Raw genomic sequence first — 27,948 nt, 5'->3', positions numbered from 1 at the left:
GAATGATGAGTATGATAATTATGAGGAATTATGTTGGCTGAATTCATGTTAGCTGGTATTGTTTGGCTTGTTATGAGGCCAATAGGCTATGATACAAGAGGTAGATGGACCAATTTTTAATGAGCAAAGAATTATTGAAAATTCTTTCAATGCACTGGTAATTTCATCTGTGTAATGTGTATTATGTGGTTAATTCTGGATGAAATGATTATTAGGTTTTAACTGATTAGCCAAAAAGTGCCCCTTTTTTTAAGTGCTTGAAAAGTTGCATTAACTGTTTTTGTTTGGTAATTATATCATTGAAATAAATTAATCTTCTCTGATCATTCAGGGTGGGTTCCCCTACAGAACTATGTGCAGTTTCAAGTTGTATATTTGTAATTCAGATACAGCTTCTTTTTATTTGTTTTTCATTTACCGAAAAGGATATGATTTTACATTGCGTCATTGTTTTTGTTCTTTCTCAACGAACACATAGTGACAGTTTTTAAGTACAATAATGTCCACAGAAGATGTATTAAACCTCCAGCGTTTGCATGAAGAGGATTGTATCTTCTTAACAATGAGGTCTTATGAGGTCTGGTGTGGGATTGTCAATAATTATTGGCTGAATATAAGCATCCTTGACCTCAATTAAGTTTTTTCTTCTGACTAATAAATAGTCTAAACCTGATGATAATGAGATGGTGAGAAAAAGCTGTAGCCTTCAGTTGTTTGGGTGACATGCAGGAACAACCAGGATCACAGAAACCCAGATCTTTCAGATACTGTTTTAAAATACCTGTTGATTGCCATATATGCTGGTTCTCTGCTGTACTCATTCTGTCAAGTTCTGGATCAAGTGTTAGATTGAAGCCTCCTCCTATATTCAGTGTGCAGTCAGATTGAGGCGGCAGGGATGAGAAAACCCAGTGAAAGAGGGTGTGTGTATGTAATAATATACTTGTCTTTTGGATCAGAAACTTCTTCTCTTTGCAAATTTTGCATTTTTATTTATTTAAAATAGCAACTTCTCAGTGTTTGGATTTATTATAGGTTGATAACTCAGAGGGAACCCATGTTGAGAAGACAGCAAGATATGCAGAGTTGGAGAACTGGGTATCTTGCAATAAAACTATCCTTGCTTTTGTATAATTGAGGTGATTCAAAACTTCAACCTTTTTGCCCCAGAGCCAAGCCCACGGACATTCCATGCAAAAAAAACCTAAGTGTGTACATTGCTTTTCTGAGTGAGTGGAAGTGAAGCCATGATCTAAGAATGATCTTCTGACCATGTAAACAGACAACATGCATGCAGCCACATGCAGAATTACCAGCTGCTAAATGCTTCTGATGTGACACTACAGTGCGCCTGTACAGATGCATGGGAGCTTGCATGTAAGGACGCTCAATTCTGAATTAAGAAAGTCTCCTAGGTAAGAGGTGGAAAATCCAGATGAACTTTTAAAAACATTGGATGACTGACAGTCTTAACAGATGTAGGAATGATAAGAAGAGCTCTAATAGAGGAAGCCAAAAAGAGGAAACAAAAAATAAATAAATAAATCAGCAAACTTAAAAGGAGGGAAGATTATTGGCTACACAAGGCTGATAGTGTGGGACTGTGTTTGATTACTGTATCGACCATATTTCAAAGAGAGCAGTGAAGAATATATTTTGTTAATGTCATAGTCACAACTGCCCTGCCCTTAGGGTGGATATGGGCATGCAGGTGGTTCACAAGTAATAACAACATTGTAGACCATCACCTGCATGACCAGACTTTCCCTGTCCCTCATGTTGGATGCTTGGAGGTTAAAAGGAGTTCATTTGATGTTGTTGTTGCCGAGGGCTTGCTCACCTGGTACAAGTTGAAGTCTAGAGACTCCTGCAAACCTTCAAACTCTATGTGGAGATTTTTTTCAATGGCATTCAGAATGTCACTATAGCTACTGCCTGGAGATGAGACGGGACAAGGAAACTACTTGGGGAGGTTTCATTTGGAGAATGAGGTTCAGGTGTTTGTTTTTTTCTTTATAAAATGATTGAAGCAAGTCTCAACATATTTCTCTTGGTCCTTCAGGCTGATCTGGTAGTAAGTTATTTTCCTCTTCTGTTCTATTGGTTTTACTTGACTTGGTTATACTTTCAAATTCCAATTGATGGTTTGTTTTAGCTTTGTACTGCTACCACATTGAATCCATATTTCAGTCATTTGTTCTTGTGATCCTACAGCTCTATACATACTCCAGGTCTACTTACTTTCAATTTGCCTAACCTTGGTGGTTGTTAGATTGTGTCCTTAATCAACCAATAGTTTAGGGTTTCAGCCATTATAAGGTGGTTTACATATATTTGAATAGAGTGACACCAAGAAATAAAATGTTCAGTGATGGGTCATGATCCTAAAATAAAGAGTTGGTTATTGGAAAATTGAGAGTGTATTTAAGTGAATAGTTTTTAGAAATAATTTTATTGGTTTCAATTAAAGTTTTTTGGATTTTTTTCTTCTTCTTTTTTTTAGATGAAACCTATGCAGATATTTGCTCACAGACTGAAAACTGTTCCGCTCGGTCCTGCTCTAACAGTTCAACCATCAACCTTTGGAAATGTCTCTGTGCAAATAAAGCTGTCATTTAATTTAGCTGGTTCAGTGTGGGGCCGCTGCATCTTTACTGAGTTTTATTACTGAGTGTTAATAAGAATCATAAAAGTCAAAAGCCTAGATTAAGTTCATTAATTAGATATGGCCCTGACAAAATATTCATTTGCATGAAGTCAGGATCACAGCTTTGAGACTGCATCTGCAGTTGTGCTGCACTCCATACCACTCTAAAAAGCTTAATTTTGTGTGTTAAGAGTAGATAATAGTGATTTGTGTGTTTCCAAGCAGAGCATGACTGAAGCTTATTTTCATTCAGAGAGAAGCAGGCCCTCAAATGCTCCTTCATTCAAAGTCAGCCTGTCTCTGAACTCTTTTCTCTCATACTGCCGGCCAGTTTAAGCCAGCATATGAACCCTCACATGCATTTAAACTAGACACCAACTGTCTGAGGTGGATGACCACACTGGTGGACCATCATTTCTGGAAGGCTGTGAGATTTTGGATGGTGACATTCAAGAACACTAAAGTCCAGATGGCCCTGCTTGTCTGTTCGGAGTTTAAAGCTGTTGATTTAACTGAAAATCAGCACCATGCTTTTGCTTGTATTTCTTGAGACAGTTCAAAAACCGGCTTCATAGATTGATTGACTGCTCTAAATTGCCCGTGGTTGTGACTGTGTGCATGTGTGTGTGATTGTGTGGGGCTGCGACAGACTGGCAACCATGTCCAGGGTGTTGCCCAACTGTAGCCAGTTTAGTCTCTGGCAGACCTATGAGGGGGTAACCCTTGTGCTATCCTAGGCACTTTAACATTGGGAGTTGGGTCATCTAGACCCACTAGACAGTGCGCTGAACCTTTTTTCTTCAATGATTTGTGATCTTCACTGGTGTCCATGGAATTCATGAAATCTTTCCACCTTTGTCATGGTAGGGAGAACACATCAATGTAAGGGTGGGGTCATCTAAGATAGCAAGGGTTAAAAAATGAAGGGCAAGGATGCATTTGGGTTCTCATGGTATAACTTTGGTTAACTCTAGTTATAGGTCCAATATATAAGTGCTTTTGATTGGTAAACGGTGATGAATAAACCAGCTGAAGACTCTTCTTAAACTATAATTATGGGTTTCAGTTCAATAAGTAGAGACTTTAGAGCTTTTTCCCTCTCCTTGTAAATTAAATCAGTAAAAGCCTTAGTAATGTGCACCCGTACAGTGAATGACCCTCAGAGGTCTGCGACTCCTGTCTATGAACGCCTGAGGAAAAAATGGAAAGTATATTGTTGTGCATGCGGTGAATGTATAGTGAAATGCAGTATCTCTAAGGACAACATAAGGTATGACATATGGGGGAGGCCTTCCTACGGTGCCCTTATGCCATAGCCATTAGTAAGGTGCTCGCACTGGGTCCTTACTGACCAAATTAAATGCGGGAATGGCAGTTGTGACTAAGGCAAAAGCTGAACAACTGTCATTAAAGTCCACTTATGCGAAACTGAAAATGATCATCATAAAACAAAAATTTATAAGAAAGAGGAGGAACTCCCATGACAATTTATCATGATGATAAAATGAATGAAGTCTTAATTCAAATTTACAGTTCAAGGGAAGATTTTTCTTTACTTTGCAATTCCTTACTTTTGTCTCTGAAATTGTAAACCTTTATTGTTTTTCTAATTAAATCAACGGACGGCGCAGAAGTCCAGATTGATTACCCAGTAAATTTGATTTGTCAGACTTGTAAAATGTATATGAACCTGTATGCACTTGTTTCTAATAAACTTAACTTAAGCATCCTTGTTCTGATATTGGTCAAAGTGCTGCTGGATGGAGGGATTTCCCAGTCTTCCATTCTCCTCAGCAGAACTCCCAGTAATGTGTTGAGTCTTCTTTATTGGCAGGCACCACACCGAACCAAGATTCAAGCTAAACATCCGCTTTGCCACCTGAATAAAAATGTCCTTTCAAGGAGCCTGAGCACGAGCGCCACAAAGGGATAAGAAAAATAAAACGTGACTAATGTGCACTGAAAGAGAGAAAATAAATTGAAAAAAAAATGAACGAGCTACTAAAATTATTGTGTCCTGCAGGAATATATTATAGCGAGCAGAGGCAGAAGGCGCCTCACCTATGAAAGTACAGTCAGATTCATCTTCCTACTTCACCGATCAATGATTTTTACATCTCATCAATATAAAACCCAAGCAAGCAAATTTTAGGAACACACTCTCCACACCACTATGCACTTCAAAGAAATCTGCTGGGAGTTCATCTTCTACACTCAATTTTAAAGAACCTATAGAATCCTTTCCCCTTACACTGAAAGTTTGAGAACAGGCTTTGCTTTTAATTCAGAGGAGACATTTCTAGAAGCTGCTTTCAGATTCTGTGAATAAAAAATTAATTAAAGCCCACCACCAAAAAGGACAAGATATGACACATTGCAAAAAGCCTTTGATGACATAAATGCTGGTCTTTGAATAAACACTTTTTCATGACTCTGTGGAGAAAAGAGGCTTCACAGCGGACAATTCTATCCACTTATCAGATAAACACAGTCAGCAGGCTTCAAATGCAACCGTATTAACACTTCAAAACAATCATAGCATCTCGGCAGGCGCAGGAAAGGTTGCACAGCATGGAAATAACACACATTATCTTCTTCTTTTTGAAGTTTCTCAAATGCCTTTTTGAAATTATATTCTCTACAAAATAAATGCAGAAGATGTACATGATATCCATGCTCAATCCTATTAGCGGCAAGGAAATGTCAAGGCGAGCAGCTGCCGTTAAACTGTGTCTGGATGGAGTAAAAGCTCCCTAAGGAATGGGAGGTTGGATCACTGGATCTGGTAGGGTTTGAGGGAATCACACCCGTTTCCACTTCATCAATCAACCAATCAGCTTGTTTACCTGATTAGTATACTTTAGAGTTTTGGTGTTCATTCATCAGTCTGGTTTGGGTGTCTGCCAACATTCAGACATTTGAAGTCCCATCTTTTGATTTGTTGTAAAAGTGCTTCCAGTGGTCATAAAATTAATGATAAATTATGATAATGCCGTTTTTAAGGTCAAATAAAAACTATCCAGCAGTACAGTTTTAAGCCAGATGCCAGCTCGGATGACAAAAACAAAGACGTACACGGATTCAGTTGTCTTCAAGTGGATCCATCATAATGGAGAGGAGCAGTGACCTTGTGGCTTGCCGTAGTAACTTGTTCATCACACCTACAATCTTTTGCCAATTTTTTCGTCACAACAATTTGAATTAAGAAATGCTCAGAAATGCAATTTCAAGCTTAACTTTCTGTATCATCATTAGAAAAATGCCACAAAAACATATTGAAACACCAAAAAGAGGACAGGGTTGTCATCGCTGTTTAAAAGTTTTTACATTTTTCATTTAGATGAAAAATTCTCTTCAAGGTTTCTCTTTTCTGTCTTCCTCACTGAAAAATTAAAAACAAGAAATAATGTTGTGCTCCCACCCTGTGCTATACACATAGTACAGCACAATGTGATCGTCTATTTATGCAAAAAAACATAAAGTTTTACACCAGAAATGGTCAGAAAAAAGATATCTACTTGCCTACCACTAATTCGTTGTACAGGTGAGAGTGACAGGATGAAAGGGGACAGAGCTTCAAGAAGTGTATCAAAAATCTCAGTAATATATTGTTAACTGCATTAAAATGCTGGTTAAAATTGCCTGAGCTAAGGGAAGTTTTTCTTTAAAACTTAAACCAACAGGCAGTGAAGCTGTCATTTGGTAATCTAAACAGTTACTATTATTAAGTTATTAAGTTAGTTCAGACTGTGGCAGTTGTTGTTTATATACCTTATCCTGTTGTGCTTTGTTTTTTTCAGACTGTGGGCTGTGGGAAGAGGCGGGGGCGGGCACAAAGTAATGCTGCTTAGGGCACCCGAAGGGCTAGTGATGATTCCATTTAATTCATTAAGTATCAGTTCTTAACCAAGGTTGTCTCCAGGCGCTTCACAAAGGAGCAAAAAAGATCAAACCAAGCTAATTACAGTTGCATTAATCCAGTTCAGTCCAGATGATTGCAACATGAACAAATTGTTTTAACTTTGAACTCTAATGTTTTAATTTTTATATTAGACCACAGATGTGATCAACATGTCACATTAAAGAGGTCAGTAGTGGCAATAGGTTAGAGTAGTTGAGCCCTGATTACAGGCCCCATCCATGTGCCCAAGCGTATGGGTAAGACACTGAACTTTACATTGCTGCTGTTGGCTCCACAGCAAAAAGTGGCAATGAGTACCATTTGGATTCTGTCTGGTGACAAACCGGTATTTAGTGCGGTGGCCCAGAAAAGTCACAACACTTTAACTTACAACACAACACAATAACTCACAACAGAACACATTAACTCACAACACAACACAATAACTTACCACACAACACATTAACTCACAACAAGACACTTTAACTTACCACTAGGCCTGCACAATATACCGCATATTTATCGTCATCGCGACATCAAGCTGTGCAATATGCATACCGCAAAAGACGGCGAAAATCGCAATAAATGGTTACCTTAAATGTGCTAAAACAAACTCATGGCAGCTTGAAATATTGAACAAATGAAATTAATCCCTTTATGCATTTGACCAATCGGAAGGACCCATTTACATTGTTGACCAATCAGATGAGCCCTTTTATGCTTGATGTTTGCCTCCTATGTCGACGACGGTCATTTGGAGTATAATTTTTAAACTGTTGCAGTGAAATGGGATTGATGTTTTTGGTTGTTTTGCTATTTGTTTATATACCGCAAATTATATCGTTATCGCAATAGTAATCACCAACATCGCATTTCGCGAGTTTTTCTCATATCGTGCAGCCCTACTTACCACACAACACATTAACTCACAACACAAGACATTAACTCGCAACACAATAACTCACAACACAATAACTCACAACACAACACATTAACTCACAACACAATAACTCACAACACAACACAATAACTCACAAAACATTAACTCACCACACAACACATTAACTCACAACACACCACAATAACTCACAACACAATACAATAACTCACAACACAACATATTATCTCACAACGGAAGTAAAGCTGCAATGGAAGTGCTTTTATCATGAAATTTCCACTGGGCTGAGCATCTAACTACCTAACAGAAAGTAACGTCACAGTGAGCTGTCGAGGGAGCACGTTTTTTCTACAAGAGAAGCTAGCAGCAGTGTTTCCAGATGGTGCGGTTTTGGTTTTAAATTTGCAGGTAAACATGGCTTTTGGCGGGTATGCATAATTTGGGCGGTCAGTTCGGCGGGTTTTTTTCCCCTCATGAATATATAATTGCTCGACTACGTTAGGCCGTGTGGCTGTTGGAGTTCTATGTAATGAAGCTCCGTGAACGGCAGAGACGCTTAATGGACCGGGCTCTGTCATCTAACCTGTTGTTGTGGGTGTGAAACGCCCCGCCTCTTAGAAATTGTGTTCTTTTAAGCTTGATACCGCGGCCGCGTGTGGGAGGAGCTACCAGCTAAAGTAATGATCTGATCGCTGCATGAAGTGGTGTCTGTGTACATCAATGCATGGTAGACACGGAGAATGTGGAGAGATCAGGTTTATTAGTTTGAAGAGTTCTACTTGGTAATCATGTTTCCATGTCTGAGTTCATAAAATCCTCCCCAGTTTGAAGCCAAAGCCCCTCCCCCGCCTCTCTTCCTGCTTGGGAGTTATTGTGTTGAGTTGTGAGTTAATGTGTTGTCTTGTGAGTTATTGTGTTGTGTTGTGTGTTAGGTTAATGTGTTGTGAGTTAATGTGTTGTGAGGTAAGTTATTGTGTCGTGTTGTGAGTTAATGTGTTGTGTGGTAAATTAATGTGTTGTGTTGTGACCCTTCTGGGCCACCGTAATTTAGAATGTACGGAAAAAGCTTCATTTCATCCTTTCTTACAGTATTAACTGCAGCGCTGCAGTGAAAACATCACACTTATCTATCCGGTCTCTGTATTAGACTCTTTTGCTGTGAAGTACAGGTAAAAGTTACCTTGCTTTGCCTTTTGCATTTTAACTGAAGCTTTGTGCACCTCCATGGCCTCATCCATTCTTTTATGAGCACGCCTTCAATCGCTGGAAAGGCAGAATTTCACAGCAAAACTGAATAGAATACAAGTGATTGACAGTTACAAAACGAAGTATTGAAATGTAGCACCAAAATCTGTGTTTTTTTAAATGGTAGCAGTGGTACTGTATGTCAGTACCGGTAGCAACTTAGCAACAAGTTTCCGTAACCATTCCTTTGGGCCTTGATAAAGGCAAAAAGGTGCTCTACAGCTTAATAGGGGGTGGGGTCGGGGGTGGGGGTAAATTGAGCATCCTTCCTACTTTACCGAAACAGAGGTATCAAATTAAAAGCATGTCAAACTTACATAAATATGTGATCTTAACATTTTAATTAGCTAGTCAAGCAGAATAGAACTGCTCTTCCTTTTTTTAAAATAATACAAGCAGGTCTTCATCTGATTAGTCCTCCTTAAAAGAAAGCCTTCCAGTTCTTTACCATCATTGGCCAGAAAATTGTGACAATCTCTCTATCTCAAACAATGCAATTTCCAATGTTATTATGTTTGCTTGTGTCTTGTGTGGCCCCGCAACAAACTGGTGACTTGTCCAGTGTGTCCCTTTGCTTTGCCCAACAGTAGCTGGGACGGGGTCCAGGAAACCCACGACCCCCTTAAGGGATTCAGCAAGTTTAGAAGAAGGATGGATGTTTAGAGTATGCTTACATGTAGCATTATCCGAATAGCTAACTGCATTGCCTGAGTTTGGTTGAAGCTTTTAACAAACTTATGAGAATGTTTCTATTAGTTTCAACCAAGCAATGCATCAATGCAACTCTATTAAATGTAAACTGCATGAAATAAAACAACTTCCCAAGTTGTGGCTTGACATCTACCTATACTCCCACTATATTGCAGAGAGATTATATTATACAGACTCTCTTTGAAACACATTATAATATTAAATTGAGGCTGTACTTAACAACTGAGCAAAACATTACACAAACATAGTTTCAGCAGATAAATTATTTTTAAAATAAAGCTGAGAGTTCCTTAGTTTAATTAAAGCATGCTTGTGCTTGTGTTTCTGTCACACTTTATGAACAGTTGGCCTGTGAGCATAAGATTATTCACTTGGAGGGGTTTCTCTCCTATTTCGCTGCCAGTACAGCTCAGGGCAGACACTTTGTGTGTCTGTGCCCTACGTCAGGACAACTAATGCATTGGAACAGCTCTACTTTTAAACCTCTGGGTCCCGGCGGCAGAACACTTGCCACGGTTCAGGTGTGCAGCAGTCTGCTCCATGTCCTCAGGTTTAACTTTTTCTGGCAGCGTGGAGCGACCATGGCAGTATTTTTGTGAGGAGGTAGTCAGATTAGCCAACAAACTTGCTCCTTTGCAAAAATTTTGGGTGACAGAGAGTAATAGTACATCCTTCACCTCATATTTTGGGTATTTTTCAAGAGAAAAAAAACATTTCCTGGGCCAGAACAAGAAAAAGATAACCTAATAAAGACTGGTTATGATTTTGGGAAGTGCTCAACCACTGAAAAAGGTTTAAAGTGAAGTCACTCGCTAGCAATTTTTCCTCTTAGAGGGAGTTTTTCTCTCCATAGTTACCCAACTTAAGGTATTCAGGAGATTGAACAGAAAAAATGTTGTTTTTCTTTCTTTTTTTTAAATTTCTGATAAGATCAAATGTGGTTGCATTTTTTGGCCTGAAATGGACTGACAATAAAGCATATCTATTGTGAGGAACTTTTAAAATATCAGTTTTACATTGGCCCTTCAAAAAACAGAATGGTAAAATTTAAATACTTTATGAAAATAAATAATGAAGTTTAATCCACTTTAAAATATTTTGAAAACTATTTTCTCCACATAAGGCCCGTACACACCGGGATAGTTGGCGTTTTTCGCCACGTTTTTTGTGTTCACACACAGGCGATTTTCGCTGACGATGAGCCGAGCGAACATGCAATTTCATTCCCTGACGTTAGATGGCGCTTAATGTGAAACAGAAATACTCCTGTACACAAGGTGGCGCTGCGCAACTTTACGCTTCTTAAAGTCGCTTTTTACTCAGAAGAAGAGAGCAAGTATTTACGCGCTTGTCAGAATAATACAAAGAAAACATGAATATTTCAAGCACCAGTTGCTCCAACTGGTGCTTGGTTCGGGGATATTTTAGAATGTCCGTCATTATTTCTTCGCGACAGTGTAGACGCTACTTGGCGTCTATCTTCTTCGCTGGTATCTGTGCTCAGCAAGGCAGCTTTGTGTTTGAGCGCCCCCAAGTTGTGTTTTACTGTAACTTCAGAAGCTCCAGACACGTGTGCAAAAGCGCCATTCTCATTGAAAACCAAAAAAAAAAAACGAACCCGAGGCGTTTTTTAAAAAGTGACGCTTTGACGCGTGGCGTTAATTCGCGTCGGTGTGCACACTCACATTGGTGCCCTTTGTTTAGTCACGAGGCGTTAAACGTCGGCGAAAATCGCGGGCGAAATTCGTCCCGGTGTGAACAGGACTTAAGCCATAGTTCAACCCAACCTTTCACATGAAAATCCTTCACATAAAATGTCCTTGTTGAAGAATTTTATTAGAAACAGTATTATCAAAATTGAATTTTAAAGCCTAATCAAGGGCTGCATGATAGTGAGGTGGTTGCTTCACAGCAAGAAGGTTCTCCGAAGTTTAAATCCTTTAAGTGGAATTTGCTTGTTTTCTACAGTTTTCTTTGGGCACGTTGGCTTCTTCCAACAATCATAAAACATTTTTGTGAAATTGACTGGACTCTAAACAGTCCTTAGGACTGAATGTGTGTAGACTGAAAAATTTGCCAAGTTGTTTCCTGCCTCTGCCACAGTGACCCTGCACAGGATGGATGAAAAACCCGAACTGACTGCATGTATTTCCATTTCAATGAGAATTAAGTAAATCATGGGGGCAACATTATTTATATTTTAATCCTTTGAAGTATTTTAAGGGTTACAAAAAAAACTAATCTTGTTACAAAAACCCTAATTTTAATGTTGAATCCAATTTATTTCAGTTTAACTAGATACAAAAAAGTAGCAATATTACAAAAGCCTAGAAATTTGTCCTTGATGACCTCTTAAAACTATGTGTACATTTAACAGTCAACCAGATCTGAATCTAAAGCTGTCTTTTTAGTAAAGGCAGGCATACTGGTATGAAACTTTAACGGTATATTCAAAGTCAGATGCAATATTTTGGGAATTTTCTAAAAGTCATGCAATCCAACAAACAATAGAATCACTTGATTCTATTGGCTGGCCCTGTCCTGGGTGGCGGGCGTGGTCACACGGGGGGCGGTTGTTCTCTGCCTGCTGCCGCGTGGCGTTGGGGGCTTCTGGCTTCCGTGGCGGGGGTCTTGGTGTGGGGGTGGCTGGTCACTCCCCCTCCTTCTTTTCACATTCCATCATCCATTTTAGAAGAACGTAAACACTCAACTGAGCACAGGTGTTAGCTCACCTTTGCACTAATAGTTTGCGTGATTGAAAGAAATATCTCACACTAGTTGGCTTGAAGGCATAAGTATGCATGTGTGAACAATATCTGTATTGTGTACATGTCGACATGTGGACATTTTTGCAGCTAACAGGTGTGTTCATAACATTTGAGTGTGTGTGTGGACAGGCCCCGCCCCTTTGAGATTTGTATTCTATCTGAACCTTACCGTAATGATAAACATCCAGTAGCTTGTTGCTTTACGCTGCTTCATGGTCTTATTGCCCCCCTCCTATGATCGCACTCCTATCCCCTCCTCTCTAACATCCTTCTCTCTTCTTCCATCCTTTCCTTTTCCGTCCGGTCCAACACAAAAGGTTTTCAAAAACAATTAAAATGAATAAAGTCTGGCCTCGATTACAAAAGGGGTTTATTCAGACATACCTCTGGTATGTCAGAAGATTTATAACCCCTGTTGTTAAACTAAAATATGTCCAACACAAGAGGCCTTCAGCTCTCATCTGTCTGCCCAGCTGTTGGACAGGACAAGTTAAAAAGAAAAAGGAAAAAAAAGAATCAATTGATAAGACATATTTGATCGAATGAAAGTTGTACTCCTTGTAAATAATAAGTGTAAGATGAGGAAATTTTTAATTGTGAATTTTTCAAACCCGTGTGCTAGCTTCTGCCTTATTTGTATGAAAGAATGTATCTTGCAAAAATAAAAAAACAAGTTGTGTAAAAATGCAAAACAAATAGGAAGAAAAAAACATGAAGCAGAGGATTTAAAAAAAATACAAAATATTAATTCAGGCAAAAACCTGAATGAGAGGAAGACGATTAAAGATTCACCTTTTTTGTCTTCAACACAATAACATAAAAAAATCATAACATCAAAGACAAATGTAAGGTTGATGAAGAAAAAACAATTATATTGGGTTCGTTCTATCTGTAGAAAGACATATTATTCTTTTCATTTTAATATTATAATGAATTATTTAGTTATCTAAGAAAGTAATTATGCCTAAAAAAAAACCAAATCCTGTTAGAAAATAGCTTTCAAAGATTAGATGAAGGGTTTATTTATTCCTTAATAAATTAGGCCTTCAGAACTGTGAAGAAATCTTTGAATTCCCATCCTATGGTGTTTTCTGTTTCCACGATAAACACACACAGTTAGATAGATAGATAGATAGATAGATAGATAGATAGATAGATAGATAGATAGATAGATAGATAGATAGATAGATAGATAGATAGATAGATAGATAGATAGATAGATAGATAGATAGATAGATAGATAGATAGATAGATAGATAGATAGATAGATAGATAGATAGATAGATAGATAGATAGATAGATAGATAGATAGATAGATAGATATTTTTTTGTCCAGGAGTTTAAAGGAAAAAAGCCTCAGCAGTCAGAGATAGAATGGGAATCAAAGAAAGCAGGGTTCAGTCAGAGGTCATGAAGTTTGGAGCCAAACAAAACAACATCAACTCTATACTATTTCTCAACCCAGCTTCCAACAACAAAGAAAAAACAAAAGACATGAAATGATTCTTTTGGTCTATACTGTTTAACAGAAAGAATTGCACACATGTGAATCAATGTCTATCGTTTTTTTACAACTTTTCTTTCTCGCTGTCTCACTTTAGTGTCATTTTGAGCTTTAGGATTTTTAAAACCTTGGATCTCCTAAACCCCATTATTCGTCAAAATCCAAACACAGTTTCATAAATTCAACACTTAGTCTTTCAAGATCATCTTATGTTCCTGTTTGTCACCTTGATCAATAAGTAATAGGGGTGTCACGAGTTATATTCCTCCAATCCACAGTAGGTTTATTTAACTAAAACATAAAAAACGCCAAATGCATCACAGCCGACAACATGCAGCAGATCTGTCCAACATTACAGTCCAATGTGTGGAAACTCTGAATTTAACAGACATGTGACCATACAGTGTGCTAGAATGTTCTAATAATGTTTCATTTGGATTATTTGGATGTGAAAAAACAACAGCAGATTGAACTTTATGAAACTAAAATGTGAATGGATTTGACATTAATTCTTGTTTACTTGTTTGCTTGTTCAAATATTGCATTTACACTGTATAATCTTGCAAGAAAGACAAGGAATCTGGAAAACTTCATCTGCACTGTTCAGTGCTCAGATGTTTATCTCTGAGTTCCACTGGTTGAATTTCTGGCTGAAGATGTCCTGAAATGTCTTTAGCTGGGTGAATCAGATCGTTCAAAATGAACCAACATTGACTATGAATAGGATCACCAACCAAAAATTAAGATATGCATCGAATCCTTATTAAATGGATTGTTTCACCCCTAATAACTAAACAAACCAACAGATAAACAGGTGAAAGACCTTCACTTTTTTGTTGTTTTAGGTCATTCTCCAGTCTTTCAGATGAGGGTGAAGAAGCCAGAGCCAGGTACCTCTACAGACAGTGGGTGGAATTCGGTTTGACCAACATTGAAGTGTCTGAACATACAGTTCTGGTCAGCAAACCTGGTTCTACACCCAACACCATCACTGACAGGTCGAGCCATCAGTGCTTCCTGCCCACCGGGATCTCATGTGACCAGCGGGAACCAAAAGATGGACTGCAGCAGCAGTTCTCTTATGCAGCTTACTCTGCAACAGGAAGTGTCCAGGTACCAAGAATATTTAGCTTTCACTATTTGTTAAATGCACTGTATGTTGCGGTGAGGCAACACTGTTTCCTCTGTTTTCACTGATAATAACAAGACACTAAGCCATTTTAACAAGCTAAATATGAGTTGCATTGAAGAAGGTTTTTGTATAAGAAGTAAAGGTATGAATATGTGTGTCAAGCACACAAAAGACATACGGTTTATCGCTGAAGCACTTCCACAATGACCTTAAAATCATACTGAAACAAATATAAACTAGGTTAAGTAAATCTTCGTTTGGAAAAATTTTGGATTAACCTCGCCAGGATAAATTGACTCTGAGGGACTTATTTGGAGCTTTATCTCCTTTCTACTTGAAATTTGCTTTTAAAATGATATAAAGTTGGAATTCAGAAATGTTTTGCAGAATCTTAAATCTGTCTTTGCACTCAGAAACCAGAATCAACAAACAATCCTAAAGTAAGACATCATTTTTCAAGCAATAAATCAAGCTCTAGTTAAAGATCACTGTATTTAATTAGGCAAATTTTGATTTAAGTGACGTTTTTGTTTTGTTTTATTTTCTGTCTTTTTAATCTATGAATTTCATCATTTCTGTAATGAGTTTGATAAATATGTGCACATTTTTATTGCTTTGCCTAAAATGCTTGAAATAAATCAATAAATCAAATCAAATCAAATTTTAATTAAAAGGCAACAATAAAAAATAAAGAAATGAATAAACTTTATGATCTTTGTTAAAGCGAAGTCTAATCATTTTAACACAATCATACAAAAAAACACATAGCCACAAATATTTCTTTATATTTTATCAATAAAAAATATGTGTTTATTATAGGCAAATTAGGATAAATTCAGGGGAGGCAAAAAGCTATTGCTCTGTGGCCCCCTAGTGGGTTGGGGTCTCATTGCATTTACATAGTCTCCATATAGGGCCGCAAATCAAGTGGCCTAAATGGAGCCAAAGAAAGACAGGAGATCTGTGCCGGTTCTTACTCTTTCCAGCCTCTTCGCTTGTTTCAAGGGTGAGGGAGGGCGTCAAACTGACTTTAATCGATACGATTAATAAACTTTAAACCGGTCTGGAATAGAACAAAATAGCAATGTTTTCTTAATAGTCTGGGGCAACTGTTCCTGTCAGTTATTGTTAACACAGGAAAAGAGTACTTTTTTTTTTCCACGGGGGAGAAGCTGCAAGAATCTTAGAGACACAGAAAGCATAAAAATCTTGAAAAGGTCTGATGTTATGCACAGTTAATCTTTTTTCTGTCCTTCAGTAGTGTGAAGGTTAATGGAAGTCATTATGCATGAAGTCCTGTAAAAGCCATAGACTAGCGCACACAAAGAAATACAGTCACACTATTTTTAGAGGGCTTTGCTTCTTTGTATCCTGGGAACAGAGAAAAGGGTTGAAGGAGATGCTTGTTATTCCCTTGAGCCCCCGCTCGGCCTGAGGGCAGATGAAAAGTTGGAGTGATTCTCTGAATACCAAGTTTTCCTCCTTCTCTTCCCCCTTCCTCTCCGTTCTCCTTTCTGTGCTTTGCTCGATCTATCCAGCTGTCCACCCGCCCAAGTCTAACCAAAAAGAGGGTCACAGTCATTCATCACCAGAACATTCCCTCACTCCGTTCAACTCTGCACTTTGAGTAAAGCGGCAGTTTTCCGGATCTGAACGTGGTTTTCACAATTAAATATGACTTTTGTGATAGATGGATCGTGTTTCCCTGCAGGAATACTGGATTAATAACCACTGCTGTAGGTGGCCCTGTTCTGCTGCTGCTGTGAGAAACACACACAAACATACATGTACGGGTGCACAAAGAAACACACACAGAAAAGCCTCCCAGTTTAAATTATAGAAAAAAACAGTAAAGGTCTGTTATGTTTGGACAAATTTGAACAATAACTATAGCTAAATATATTAACTAAAAATAGTGTCATAACTATGTTACATTGTAACTTGTTGATAGTAGTTCTTGGTGAGAGATAAATGTTAGTTTATTTATCAAATAGTATAACAAATAAAAGAGGAACAATATTAAGACTTGTAGAAATTAATTCTCTTCTCACCCTCCGTGGGTGGTTTCTCACCCCAAGCTCAGATCCTCTACCAGAGGCCTGGGACCTCTGAGGTCCTGCGCAGTATCTTTGTCTGCTATTGGAGATGTCTGAGTTTTTTCCAGGGATCTGCTCCTCCAGCTTGGGGGTCACTGCCCCGAGTGCTCCAATTACCACAGGCACCACTGTCACCTTCACTTTCCATCCTTTCTCCAGTTCTTCTCTGAGTCCCTGGTATTTCTCCAGTTTCTCATGTTCCTTCTTCCTGATGTTCCCATCGCTTGTCACTGCCACATCCACCACAATGGCTTTCCTTTGTTCTTTATCCACCACTACAAGGTCTGGTTGGTTTTCCATACCATCCTGTCAGTCTGAATCTGGAAGTCCCACAGGATCTTTGCTCTCTCATTCTCTACCACTTTCAGTAGTGTTTCCCATTTTGACCTTTGCGTTTCTGTTCTGTATTCTGCACACATCTTCCTATACAATATTCTAGCCATATGGTTGCGGTGCTCCTTGTAAGCTGTCTTTAACTGCATCTTACACCCTGCAGTTATGTGCTGGAGTGCTTCAGACACTTTAGCACATAACTGCACATAACATTTGAATCCTGTGTAGGCTCTTTGCACAGCCTACACCTTGGTTTTTCTCTGGTGTGGTAGATCTGAACTAGTGCTCTGGTGCTCAGGGCTTGTTCCTGAGCGGCCAGGATGAGTACTGTCCTGTAGGCCAGCCCTTTCTAGCCATTGGTAGGACTTCTTGATATCAGCCACTTCAGTTATTGTCCATTAATGTCAGACAAAACAACAAACAAAATGTTACTCCATTGCTTAACTCATAACGCCATTAGTAACACAGTTATACTTCATCTAGGTTACTGTACTCCCAACACTGGACCTAGCTCACTGCATACCACCCAGCCTGTCATGTGATCACAGCATTGGAGTATAACTTCAAGTATTATATAATTATATCTACTATCACTCGTGTGCATCAGCTCAGAAAATTAAATTAAACATTCCTGCAGCATAGCATTTGAAGACAAGGAGTTGTGCATGTATTGTGGTACAAAGACATTTCATTTTTTACTACATTGAAAATAGTGTCACTGCATGGAGCAACTCTTACCAGGATAACAGCCCTGACTGACAGCTTGTCAAAAGTTACTCTTGTACTGTAATTTCATTTATCTGGGGATAATTCTTAACGACTAAGTGACTTGTTTGAGCTTTGTGAATGCCCTTTGACTTGTGTATGTATTCAAAAGATATGACATGAACTGCATTTGTAGATCATTTATTCAAAGAAATGGTTTTGTTATTTGAAATTAATCCTTGTTTTTGAAAGTGTTAATGCCACGATTTTTAATGTTTCAAACTGTTCATGCTAGAGACTTCTACTGAAGACAAAACAGATGTGCTGTTCCAACAAGGTGACACATTTTGGTATTAACTAGAAAAGAAGTGCACTAGACTAAAAGTCCTGGTGGAACACTTGAATCCTGTGAGCCTTACTATGTGAGTCTGTGAGGGACGCACAGGACTGGAGGGACCAGAGACAAATACACATGCAGCTTCCCTAGTGGCACAAATATTTATGAAGAACAGAAAATCCTCCTGGTACTGTCCACTTTCACAGCAAGATGTTATCCATCAACCAAAACTAGTTACATGTCTCCCTAAAGAGCTGTTGCACTTTCACTGTTGTAGCAACTTGTTTAAAAAGTAGGAAAGAAAGGGAAATACTTGACATGTATAGGTTCAGGGAGGAATGCCAAGGTTTTCTAAAACTCTTTCCTTAAGCAACAAAAGTTCACCAGGATTGGTGGCTTCAACTAGAGTTAAGGGAGTAAAAAATTGATGGTAGTGAAATGCGAATGCACCTTTTAAATCAGTCAGAACACAGTTATGAGAAAGTTTTGTAGACTTCTTTGCATCATGCATAGTCCAACCCAGTCTAAGGGACTGTGCTAAAGTGATACACCATAGTTTAAGTTACCTTCAAAAATATGTTCAGATTCTTGTATGTCTCGTTCCAGTGCAGTAAATGTGATCATTTCTTTTAAACAACTTATTTTTGTGTTCTGCGTCTCTGCATTTTGTTTTTCAACTGGTTTATGACGCTTATGTTAATTCTTACACCTTCTACTTTCTGACAATTTATTTTTACCTCTCTGGGAACAATATTGTCAACAGCCCAGAGAGTTTTGCTTTCACAATAATCAAGGAGCAAATCAGAAGATTAGGATGTTGAGGCACGGCAAGTTTATTTGTATAGCAAAATTCATACACAAAGTAATTCATAGTGCTTCACAAAACAGGAAAATGCATTCAAATCACAATATATAACAGTGCAAAAAATGTAAAACATAAATAGTCATTATAAAAATTACTTTAAAAGATTAAAAAGAAAAGATTTGACGTGCTGAATGTGTTAAAATCACAATACATAATAGTGCAGAGATTAAAAACATAAATAGTTATGAAATTTGCTTAAAAGAAAGGAAATAAAAAAGAAAATTAAAAGATTGTCAATAAGGACCTTTACGTGACATACACGGCTAAAAAGGAATGTTTTGAGTCTAGATTTGAAAGATAACACAGTAGAGGTCTGTCTCATAACCTCAGAGAGACTGTCCCAGCTTTTAGCTGCATACGATTGAAACGCTGATTCCCCTTGTTTAGTCCTGACTCTGGGCACCCACAGAAGGCCGGTCCCTGAGGTCCTCAGAGTGCGAGATGGTTCATATGGCACTAACATGTCAGAGATGTACTTTAGTCCAAGGCCATGGAGAGACTTGGAAACAAGCAGAGCTGCTTTAACGTCTATTCTGTGAGCTACAGGAAGCCAGTGCAGAGATCTGAGCACAGGACTGATATGATGGTACTTCCTGGTTTTAATCAGGACTCGAGCAGCAGCCGTCTGGATGCACTGAAGCTGTTCCACAGCTCATTTGGGGACGCCAGTGAGCAGTCTATTGGAGTAATCTAACCTACTGAACGTAACCCTAACCATTACTCCAGGTCCATGCAACCAAAAAAAAGGAAGTTCAGCACTGGCTGTACATAGTTAGAAAATTACATGAGAACATTCACTTTCATTTTATTGTAGACATATTGATTCCTTTTACTTGGAGAAAAATTTTGTGTATGTACATCAAGGCTCTTTGCTAAGAATGCAAAAAAAATCAATCTTGGCAAAAATTCCCATCATGTGAGATTGTCATAATCCATACCACCATTCCAATATGACAAGACTGTCATAAATTTGGATCAAAACCATCTAGCAAGACCAATGTTGCTGTGTTTGTTGGCTTAATTGGATATGACAAAAAGCATTTCTCTGTGACAAATGAAAGAAAATTATGATAGGCTTCAAGAAAAATCAGAACAGATAGACAGAAAACTTCACAGTCGATAGAGCTCAGGCAGACAGATGCCTGGGAAACAGTGAAAGTAAAAACATAGAAAGTTGGGTCATGCTGAGTTTTCTTTACACAAGAGAGTTGTGCTGTAGCTTAGTACAAGAACACCCCATCCTGCTGTTCCCTAGCTGAAACCTTCCTCCAGGTATGATGGCCTGGAGCAAGAGCTGACATCTCCACTAAGAGAACAGGAGTTCAGTTTAGAGTTCAGGAACTTTCTAAATTACACAACATAATACAAACATTGCTGCATATTACCAGAAACATTCTGTAGAAACATATGATTGTAAAGATTGTAAGATTGTAGCCTGTGCCACATTTCTGAAAAAACTTTATCTCATTCTATTTGACCCTCCAGTGCAAGTTTGGTCCCAAAGTTGAATAAAACATAAAACAGGGATCCTGCTTATGGGGGCCTCATCTGTAGAAGAGCCTCCTTAAGGATCAGAAGACTTTATATAGATAAAGATTCTGGCTTTATTTAATTCTTCTAAAGTGAAGTCGTGATCTTTCTCACCGGTACCTTCATTACAGCAGACTGTCACCATCAACTTGGAATCCACAATGGTCGTCTTTTCAAATTCTGCAAAAATGTTCAACACATTAACTACCAGAAATCTTCCAAAAGTAGCCCTGGCATTTATTCAAAGATTTACGCAGATGATGTGCCGTTTAAAAGGGACCGGCTGTTGGAGACCATTTGGCAGTAAAATGCTGTACTGTGTAATCACCGCATGAGCATTTCAGAATTCAAGGAAATAATCAGTACAGCAGTGTGGTATTATGAAAGCAGTATACAAAATTACCATTACCTCCAAAAAAAAAAAAAAAAAACTGTTACAGTTACCAAACTTGCCAATGATGCCATCAACACTGGCAAGCACCCATTTGAATTTGGCACAAAAGCGCTCATCAGCCCAACAAGGAATGAAAGGATATTCAATAAGCTCTAAACTCACACACATGCATCACAAAATGAGAGTGGATAAGATACAATAAAGTACAGAACCATAAATCATCCAATATTAGCCGCGGCATTTATTCTTAAAGTAACTTGGATGGCCTACCATTTAAAGGAAACCAGCACTTAAAGGAGATTAGCTACTATTGAAGACTTGTTTCTACTTATCGTGGCATCTTCACAAACCCTTCATTTATTGGACAGGAGCGTCAAAAAGAAACCAACCACTAATGGAAGATATCCAGATTTAGAAAAAAACAGTTACTTTTCATTATGCAGATTTGCCCTCTTAAGGAAAGGTCGAACACTACCCTGTTTATACAACCTAACTCCTTGTGCAGGCACTTGTCATTTTTTGGTTCTAAACAGGGCTACTAGTCTACTGTTTCAAGTGCAATTCAAAATGCGAAGCCACCTTTTATAGTGACCAAAAAAAGGCTTCTTTGTAAATATCTGCACTGCTTCCTGGGGCGTCAGCACCAGATTCAAAATCCTGACTCTTAAATGGTCAACCCAAAAACACCCGCGCACCGAATTTCAAGTCTACAACCCTTTACACAAACAAGTGGCAGATGGAGGTCCCTGCACCACTCAGCAGAACATAAAATCTAAACTCTTCAGCTCTGTGGTCTACAACAACAGAATCAGCCATCCAACTCTACGCTCCCAGCTCCCAGCTCCCAGCTGAATACGTTCATTTTCCAGTCTTTGCGGCCCAGCAGGTTAAGTCAGTATGTCTGACGGTAATCTTATTTACTTGTGTAAATATTTGCCAAATCTTGGTAGAAAAATGTGCACATTTAAACCTCCTAAATCAGTTATTTATTGTTTAAATATACTTTATAAACTCAAAATGATGGGTGAAAAAATGAAAAAGAAGTCGTGCTAAACAAGATGCTTTTAAAAACAAACAGGTTTGAGTTTTCTTGAACGTTTTGCACAATTTACACCACATTCAGTTTGTGCCTTTGATCTTTTTTTTCTACACAAGTTTTACAAATATTTAGTTAAGAAAATAAATCCAATTTATTGAATAGAACAAGAAAAGAACAATCATTCACCAGTTACTGTGGTACTATTTTATTGAGTCAGACTCATTTAACTAGTTGCACACAGTCACTCATCGACTTCAACACATTTCACGGGACACACTTTACTCACCAGCTCATTAATATGACTGAGTACTGTCACTCACGTTCACAAAATAATCTTTAAACATATTTTATCAATTATATTGACTTTTAATATGAATTTGGCATCTTAGAAGATAATAGATGTCTTTAAGATACAGGGAATTTCTTTTTCTTCATAGATTTTGCAAGATAAGAGCACATAAAAATATGCATATTGAAACTTGTATGGCTTCAGAATGTAATGAAATAATCTGTTTGAAAAGGTCAGCCTGAAGTGTTTTTAATAAAATACCCAGCATCTTTGGTGTGTGGCTGAATGTGCAGCACTGCACCCGCCAACAGTTCCTCACTGCAGCTATAAGACATTTTCCTTTGAAATGATTCGGACATCTTTTACTCCAAGTTTGAACCTTAGTTATTGATTTAATCAAAGGTTTCACATTTTTTGGTCATCAACGCTTGTTGATGAAAAAGTTGGTTTATTGACAGCATTTGAATATGTAATCTAGACTTTTTTTGATGACTTATTCATGTATTCCCATTCCATTTTTTTAAACATTGGCTTTTATTTATTTATTTTACTTTTTGTGCTTTTAATATTTCTTATATGAAATTATTTGCGGCTTTGTTATGATTTAAAAAGCCAAAGGAGTCAATTAAATGAATTTACTTTTCACTTGTATTCCCTTTAACTGTGATATTGATTATTGGGAGAACAAGATTGGGAAGAGATCAGTAATATTATACTGATTCATTCATTTATCGGGCACTTTAAACTAAACTTTAAAGGCTTTAAAGCATTGTTTAAATCTCGCTTGTACTTTATTTTTATATTTTCAAAGTAATAGCAGATATTGTTGCTACAAAGGCTAATATTTACCTTAATCAGCCACTAATAACTGGCGATAGAGTATGCTTGATTCAGCTTTTAATTGAAACTTTTAAGAACCATTTTAAAGGCAAACTACTATAAAAACGGTGTAAAAAAGGACATAGGTGCTGATCATCTTAACACCAAACTGCTTGATTTAGGGTCCAATCCCTGCGTGTTTACCAACATACTGGACACACCAGAAATCTAGTTTTTATTTATTTATTTTTATTTTTTTATATATCCTTTTTAAAGACATCTATAAAACGTACAGACATACTGGCCCTTGAGGTCTAGAATTGCCCACCCCTAAATCATGTTGTCTAAATTCTCCTCACCCATATCAACTACTACATCCATGAACGTTCTCTTTAGTCTTTTGATAGACCTTCTTCCTGGTTGAACCAAACTCAATGTCATAATCTCTGTTCCTCCCCTTGAACTGTCTAAGAAATCACACTCTGCTACAATGCATTCATGTCCAAAACATCTAATGAGCTTTCCATCTGATGGATTCATTCCTGATCTTATCCATCTTCATCAGAACTGCAACTTCTTCACCTCTACCACCTCCAGCTCTGCCTCCTGTATTTAACTCAGAGCCACTGTCTCTAAACCAACAACACGGCTGTTCTCACTACAGTCTAAACACATTTTTTTTTCATTCTTGATGACACTCTTGGCATTCATTAAAACTTCATACTTCCTCCACCCATTCCAACATGCCTCTGCCTATTTTCCACTCTCTGCTGCTCTGAACTGTTAAACCTAAGTAGAGTCCTCCAACTTCTTCCCCTCTGCTCCATTTAACCTCAGTTTCCCATGAGTTCCTCTCACATACACACAGATACTGTCTTACTACCTTCTTCCATGTCCTTTCCAGAGCAAACCTCCATCTGTTAAGGTCTTTCTGCCCCTTCTCTCATTACAGATCATAATGTTGTCTGCAAACATTTTTGTCCACAGATATTCCTGCCTAACCTTAAATGTCAATCTGTCCATCATCTTAGCTAACTAGAAGGATCTAAAAGTCTTGGTACAGTCCCACATCTTCATTGAACTCCTGTGTCACACCTCCAGCACTCACCACTGGCTTACAGTTTTCATACATGTTCTGGACCACTCCTAAATACTCTTCTGCTATGCCAGATGTCCTCCTAGAAAAGCACAGCTCCTCTCTCAGTATTCTGTAACAGGACATATTCCCTTCTTCCTGCTTCGGCACCTCTTACTCTCCCAAGATCTTGTTAAACAGCCCAGTCAGAAACTCTACTGCCATGTCTCCTAAACACTTCCATACCTTCACAGAAATGTTGTCAGGACCAACTGCCTTTCCACTCTTCATCCTTTTCAATGGCTTCTTCACTTCATTCTTACTGATCTTTTCTACTTCTTGCTCCACAACAACCACCTCTTCTACTTTGTGCTCTCTTCCTGACATGTTTGTCATTCAGCAGCTCTACAAAGTCCTCCTTGCATCCTTCCATAACACTTGTAGCGTCTGTCAACACAGCAAGAACTCCAAAATAGGCTGAACAGATACATAAAAACAATGGAAGAAACCCTGAATAAAACAAACAAAAAAAGTTGAAGGCTAAATAATAAAAAATAACAACTAGAATGTTCATTATCTCATACCTATTTCAAGTAGACATTACCAAAAGATGTATTCCTTAGCTAGTTTGAGGGTTTCAATATAGACATATTAAACCATCTAGCTTACCCAGAAGATTTTTTTAATTAATTAAATGTTGTTTTTTTTTAGTTCACATTTGAAATTAATTTTAGCTACTAAAGTATATACGATTCTCCCAGGTAGTTGCCACCTTACATCCTCAGACAAAGTTCAGATAAATGTGTATAGTTTGACCTCCTTTTCTATTTCTTAAGGATACAAATTTGTATCATATTGCCTACTGGAGGCATTCTGGGTCAGGACTTACTTGTTATAAAAACCTTTTTTTTTTTTTATCGGGTCATTCACGTTTGCATGTTGGTTTTTTTGTTTCCCCCCCAAGAAATTGTGTGTTTCCACCAGCAAAAGCATAAAATATGGTTTTATATTCGACCCTTCTATCGGAGATATAGAGATATATGAGTCTATGACTTGGGTGAAGGACTTCATGTACAATTTTTTTGTAGCTTTTGCTCAACTCACTTTATTCTGTGCAAAGGTTGCTCAAGTGTGACACCAAATGGTTAACTAGGGTCCTACAAAAACCTCAAGAACTGATGGTAACAGTTTTTTAAAACATCATTGCTACATGTTTACAATGTCTTCACACTAATACGTGAAGGCAGGCTTATAATATAGAGGAAACATAAGGATGGGGACTTCTTCTTTTGTGGATCTGGAAGATTAGAGTTTGACTTTTGAAAGGTTGATCATAATTATCCCCTAATGTTTTACAAAAAGGTCACTCAAAATAACAAGAAACAAATTGACAGATTAAGATGACAAACTGAAGTGAGTGCTTGGGATTACTTCCTGTTCTTTTTTTATGTAAAGAATACAAAAACTGTTTTTTTTCTTTGTAATAAATGTTGTTTCATGCTTCGACAGGTTGATCATTGCAATTACATTTGTGACGGTTCAGTTCAGAGATAGGGATAGGTGTCTTGGTACAATAAACATTGTTGTGCATTAACACTTACTCTGTTTCGTACTTTTCCCCGACCTGCAGTTTAAATCGGGGACTTTTATGATGCAAATGCAAATGGTGGGGCTGTGGTGGTGGGGATGATAAATCTCTCCTGCTGTTTTCTCCTGAGCTGGTGTAAAAGGATGTGCACACTCTCTCTTCCCCCTCCTTGGCACAAGCAGCTCTCACTCGCTCACATCCACTGCAGCATCACGTTACACTTACCCCTGGGCCAAATGAAAAATGAATCAGCCCGTGCAATACTGTGAAGACGGGCCAAGAGGTGGCGGTGGTGGTTGCTGCAGGTCAGAATATTGGGGCTAGAAAAAGACAGAAATAGTAAAAGGAGACAGTGAATAAAACCAAAAACTAACCCTTGATTTTTTTTTTTTATTATTAAGAGTTTGGACTAAAAGCAAACTTGTCAGCTACACAGTCATGAGTCTTTGAATGTGACTGTGTTGTAAACTGAGGGATAAGATGGCATACATCCCTGCGTGTCTTGTGGTTGAAACCCGTCCACAATTACAAAAGGGGTTTATTCAGACATACCTTTGGTTTGTCAGAAGATTAATAACCCCTCTTGTTAAAGCAAAATATGTCCAACACAAGAGGCCCTCAGCTCTCGTCTGTCTGCCCAGCTGTTGGACAGGACAAGTTAAAAAAAAAAAAAAAAAAAAAAAAAAAAAAAGAAACCCGTCCACACCAGGCATGTGACGCGCACATACAGTTGGAAGAAGCTTGATGCAAAATTTCAGGCTTTTTCTTTCACAGCTCTAATCTGATATCTGAAAGACTTGGTCATAAAGTTTGAGTCAATTATTAACAACCCTAAAGTGGTATTTTGATCCATTCAAGAATAATCCCATCACAATCCACGAAACTGAGTGGGTTCCCACATTGTGATGCAGAGAAGTGAGAACAGCCCCTTCCAGGAAGAGGCATCGCCCCCAGGCGATCAAAACTAATTTAGACCCTTCAGTTTTTAATAGCTACAGACCTGTGTCCATATAACCATTTTTAAGCAAGGTTTTAGAAAAACTTGTTTTTATTCAGCTGAATGAGTTTCTCTTACTAAACAACATTTTTGAGATAAACCAGTCTGGCTTTAGAATTAAAAACAGTACTGAGACAGCCTTGTTAAAAATCGTTATTGATGTTAGGTGTGCCTTGGATTCAGGTGAGATCTCAGTACTAGTTCTGTTTTGTAAGTGCAGCTTTTGATACTGTTGATCACCTGATCCTTGTAAACAGACTTAAATTCTTGGCCTTTCAGGGACTGTTCAGAACAGTGCTTCAAATCTTATCTCATGGAGAGAAACTTTATGGTAAGCATGGACACACGCTTTTCTGAGGTCCATGAAATTAATTGTGTTGTGCCTCATGGTTCCATCCTTGGCCCCTTGCTTTTTAACATTTACATGCGTCCACAAGGGAATGTCATCAGAAGTTACAACATCAGCTTTCATAGCTATGCCGATGATACCCAGCGGTACATAGCTATGTCTCCTGATGAACCAAGACCAATAGAAGCACGTTTTAACTGTATTTTAGATGTGAAATTATGGATGGCAAATAATTTTCTGCACCTCAACCAGGAAAAAAATGAAATTTTAGTTATCGGTCCTGAATCTAAGAGAGAGAGAAACAGTTTTCTGAAGTTAAAAGAACTTTCATGAAGCCATTCAGAAACAGTCAGAAACCTGGGCGTTATTTTCAACTCTCTCTCAGTTAACTTTTATCCCACATATAAAACAGGTGGCTAAAACTGGTTTTTATCATCTTAGAAATCTGGATAGGGTCCGCCCACTACTCTCTTTTGCTAATATGGAGATGTTAATGCACGCTTTTATCATGAGTAAAATTGTTTATCGTGAACGCCCTGCTTGCCGGTCTTCCGAAACAATCCATTAAGAACTCTTTCTCCATGGAGCTAGCAGTGATGGGAAACATGCTTTCTTTTTTTTTTTTTAATGAACAACATGCACATCCATCAATACGCACAAGTTCGGATGTTATTTGTTTTCATGGGCGGAACGCAGAAACGCTGCAGAGGCTAGTTTTAGTTTGAC

The 27,948-nt window shown here is 38.1% G+C and overlaps 1 protein-coding gene across 1 annotated transcript in view; it reads left to right on the top strand.

Annotated features, from left to right (window-relative positions):
* Nucleotides 1-27,948, top strand: part of LOC105353990 (inactive N-acetylated-alpha-linked acidic dipeptidase-like protein 2) — an 80,553-nt gene that overhangs the window by 44,809 nt on the left and 7,796 nt on the right. The window contains exon 4 of the mRNA XM_020702830.2: nt 14,520-14,787. Coding sequence (XP_020558489.1) covers nt 14,520-14,787 — 268 coding nt within the window. The remainder of the gene's footprint in view (nt 1-14,519; nt 14,788-27,948) is intronic.

The sequence above is a fragment of the Oryzias latipes genome, chromosome 4, assembly GCF_002234675.1.
Source record: "Oryzias latipes chromosome 4, ASM223467v1".
Lineage (NCBI taxonomy): Eukaryota > Metazoa > Chordata > Actinopteri > Beloniformes > Adrianichthyidae > Oryzias > Oryzias latipes.
This window is presented reverse-complemented; position numbering and strand designations above follow the sequence as displayed.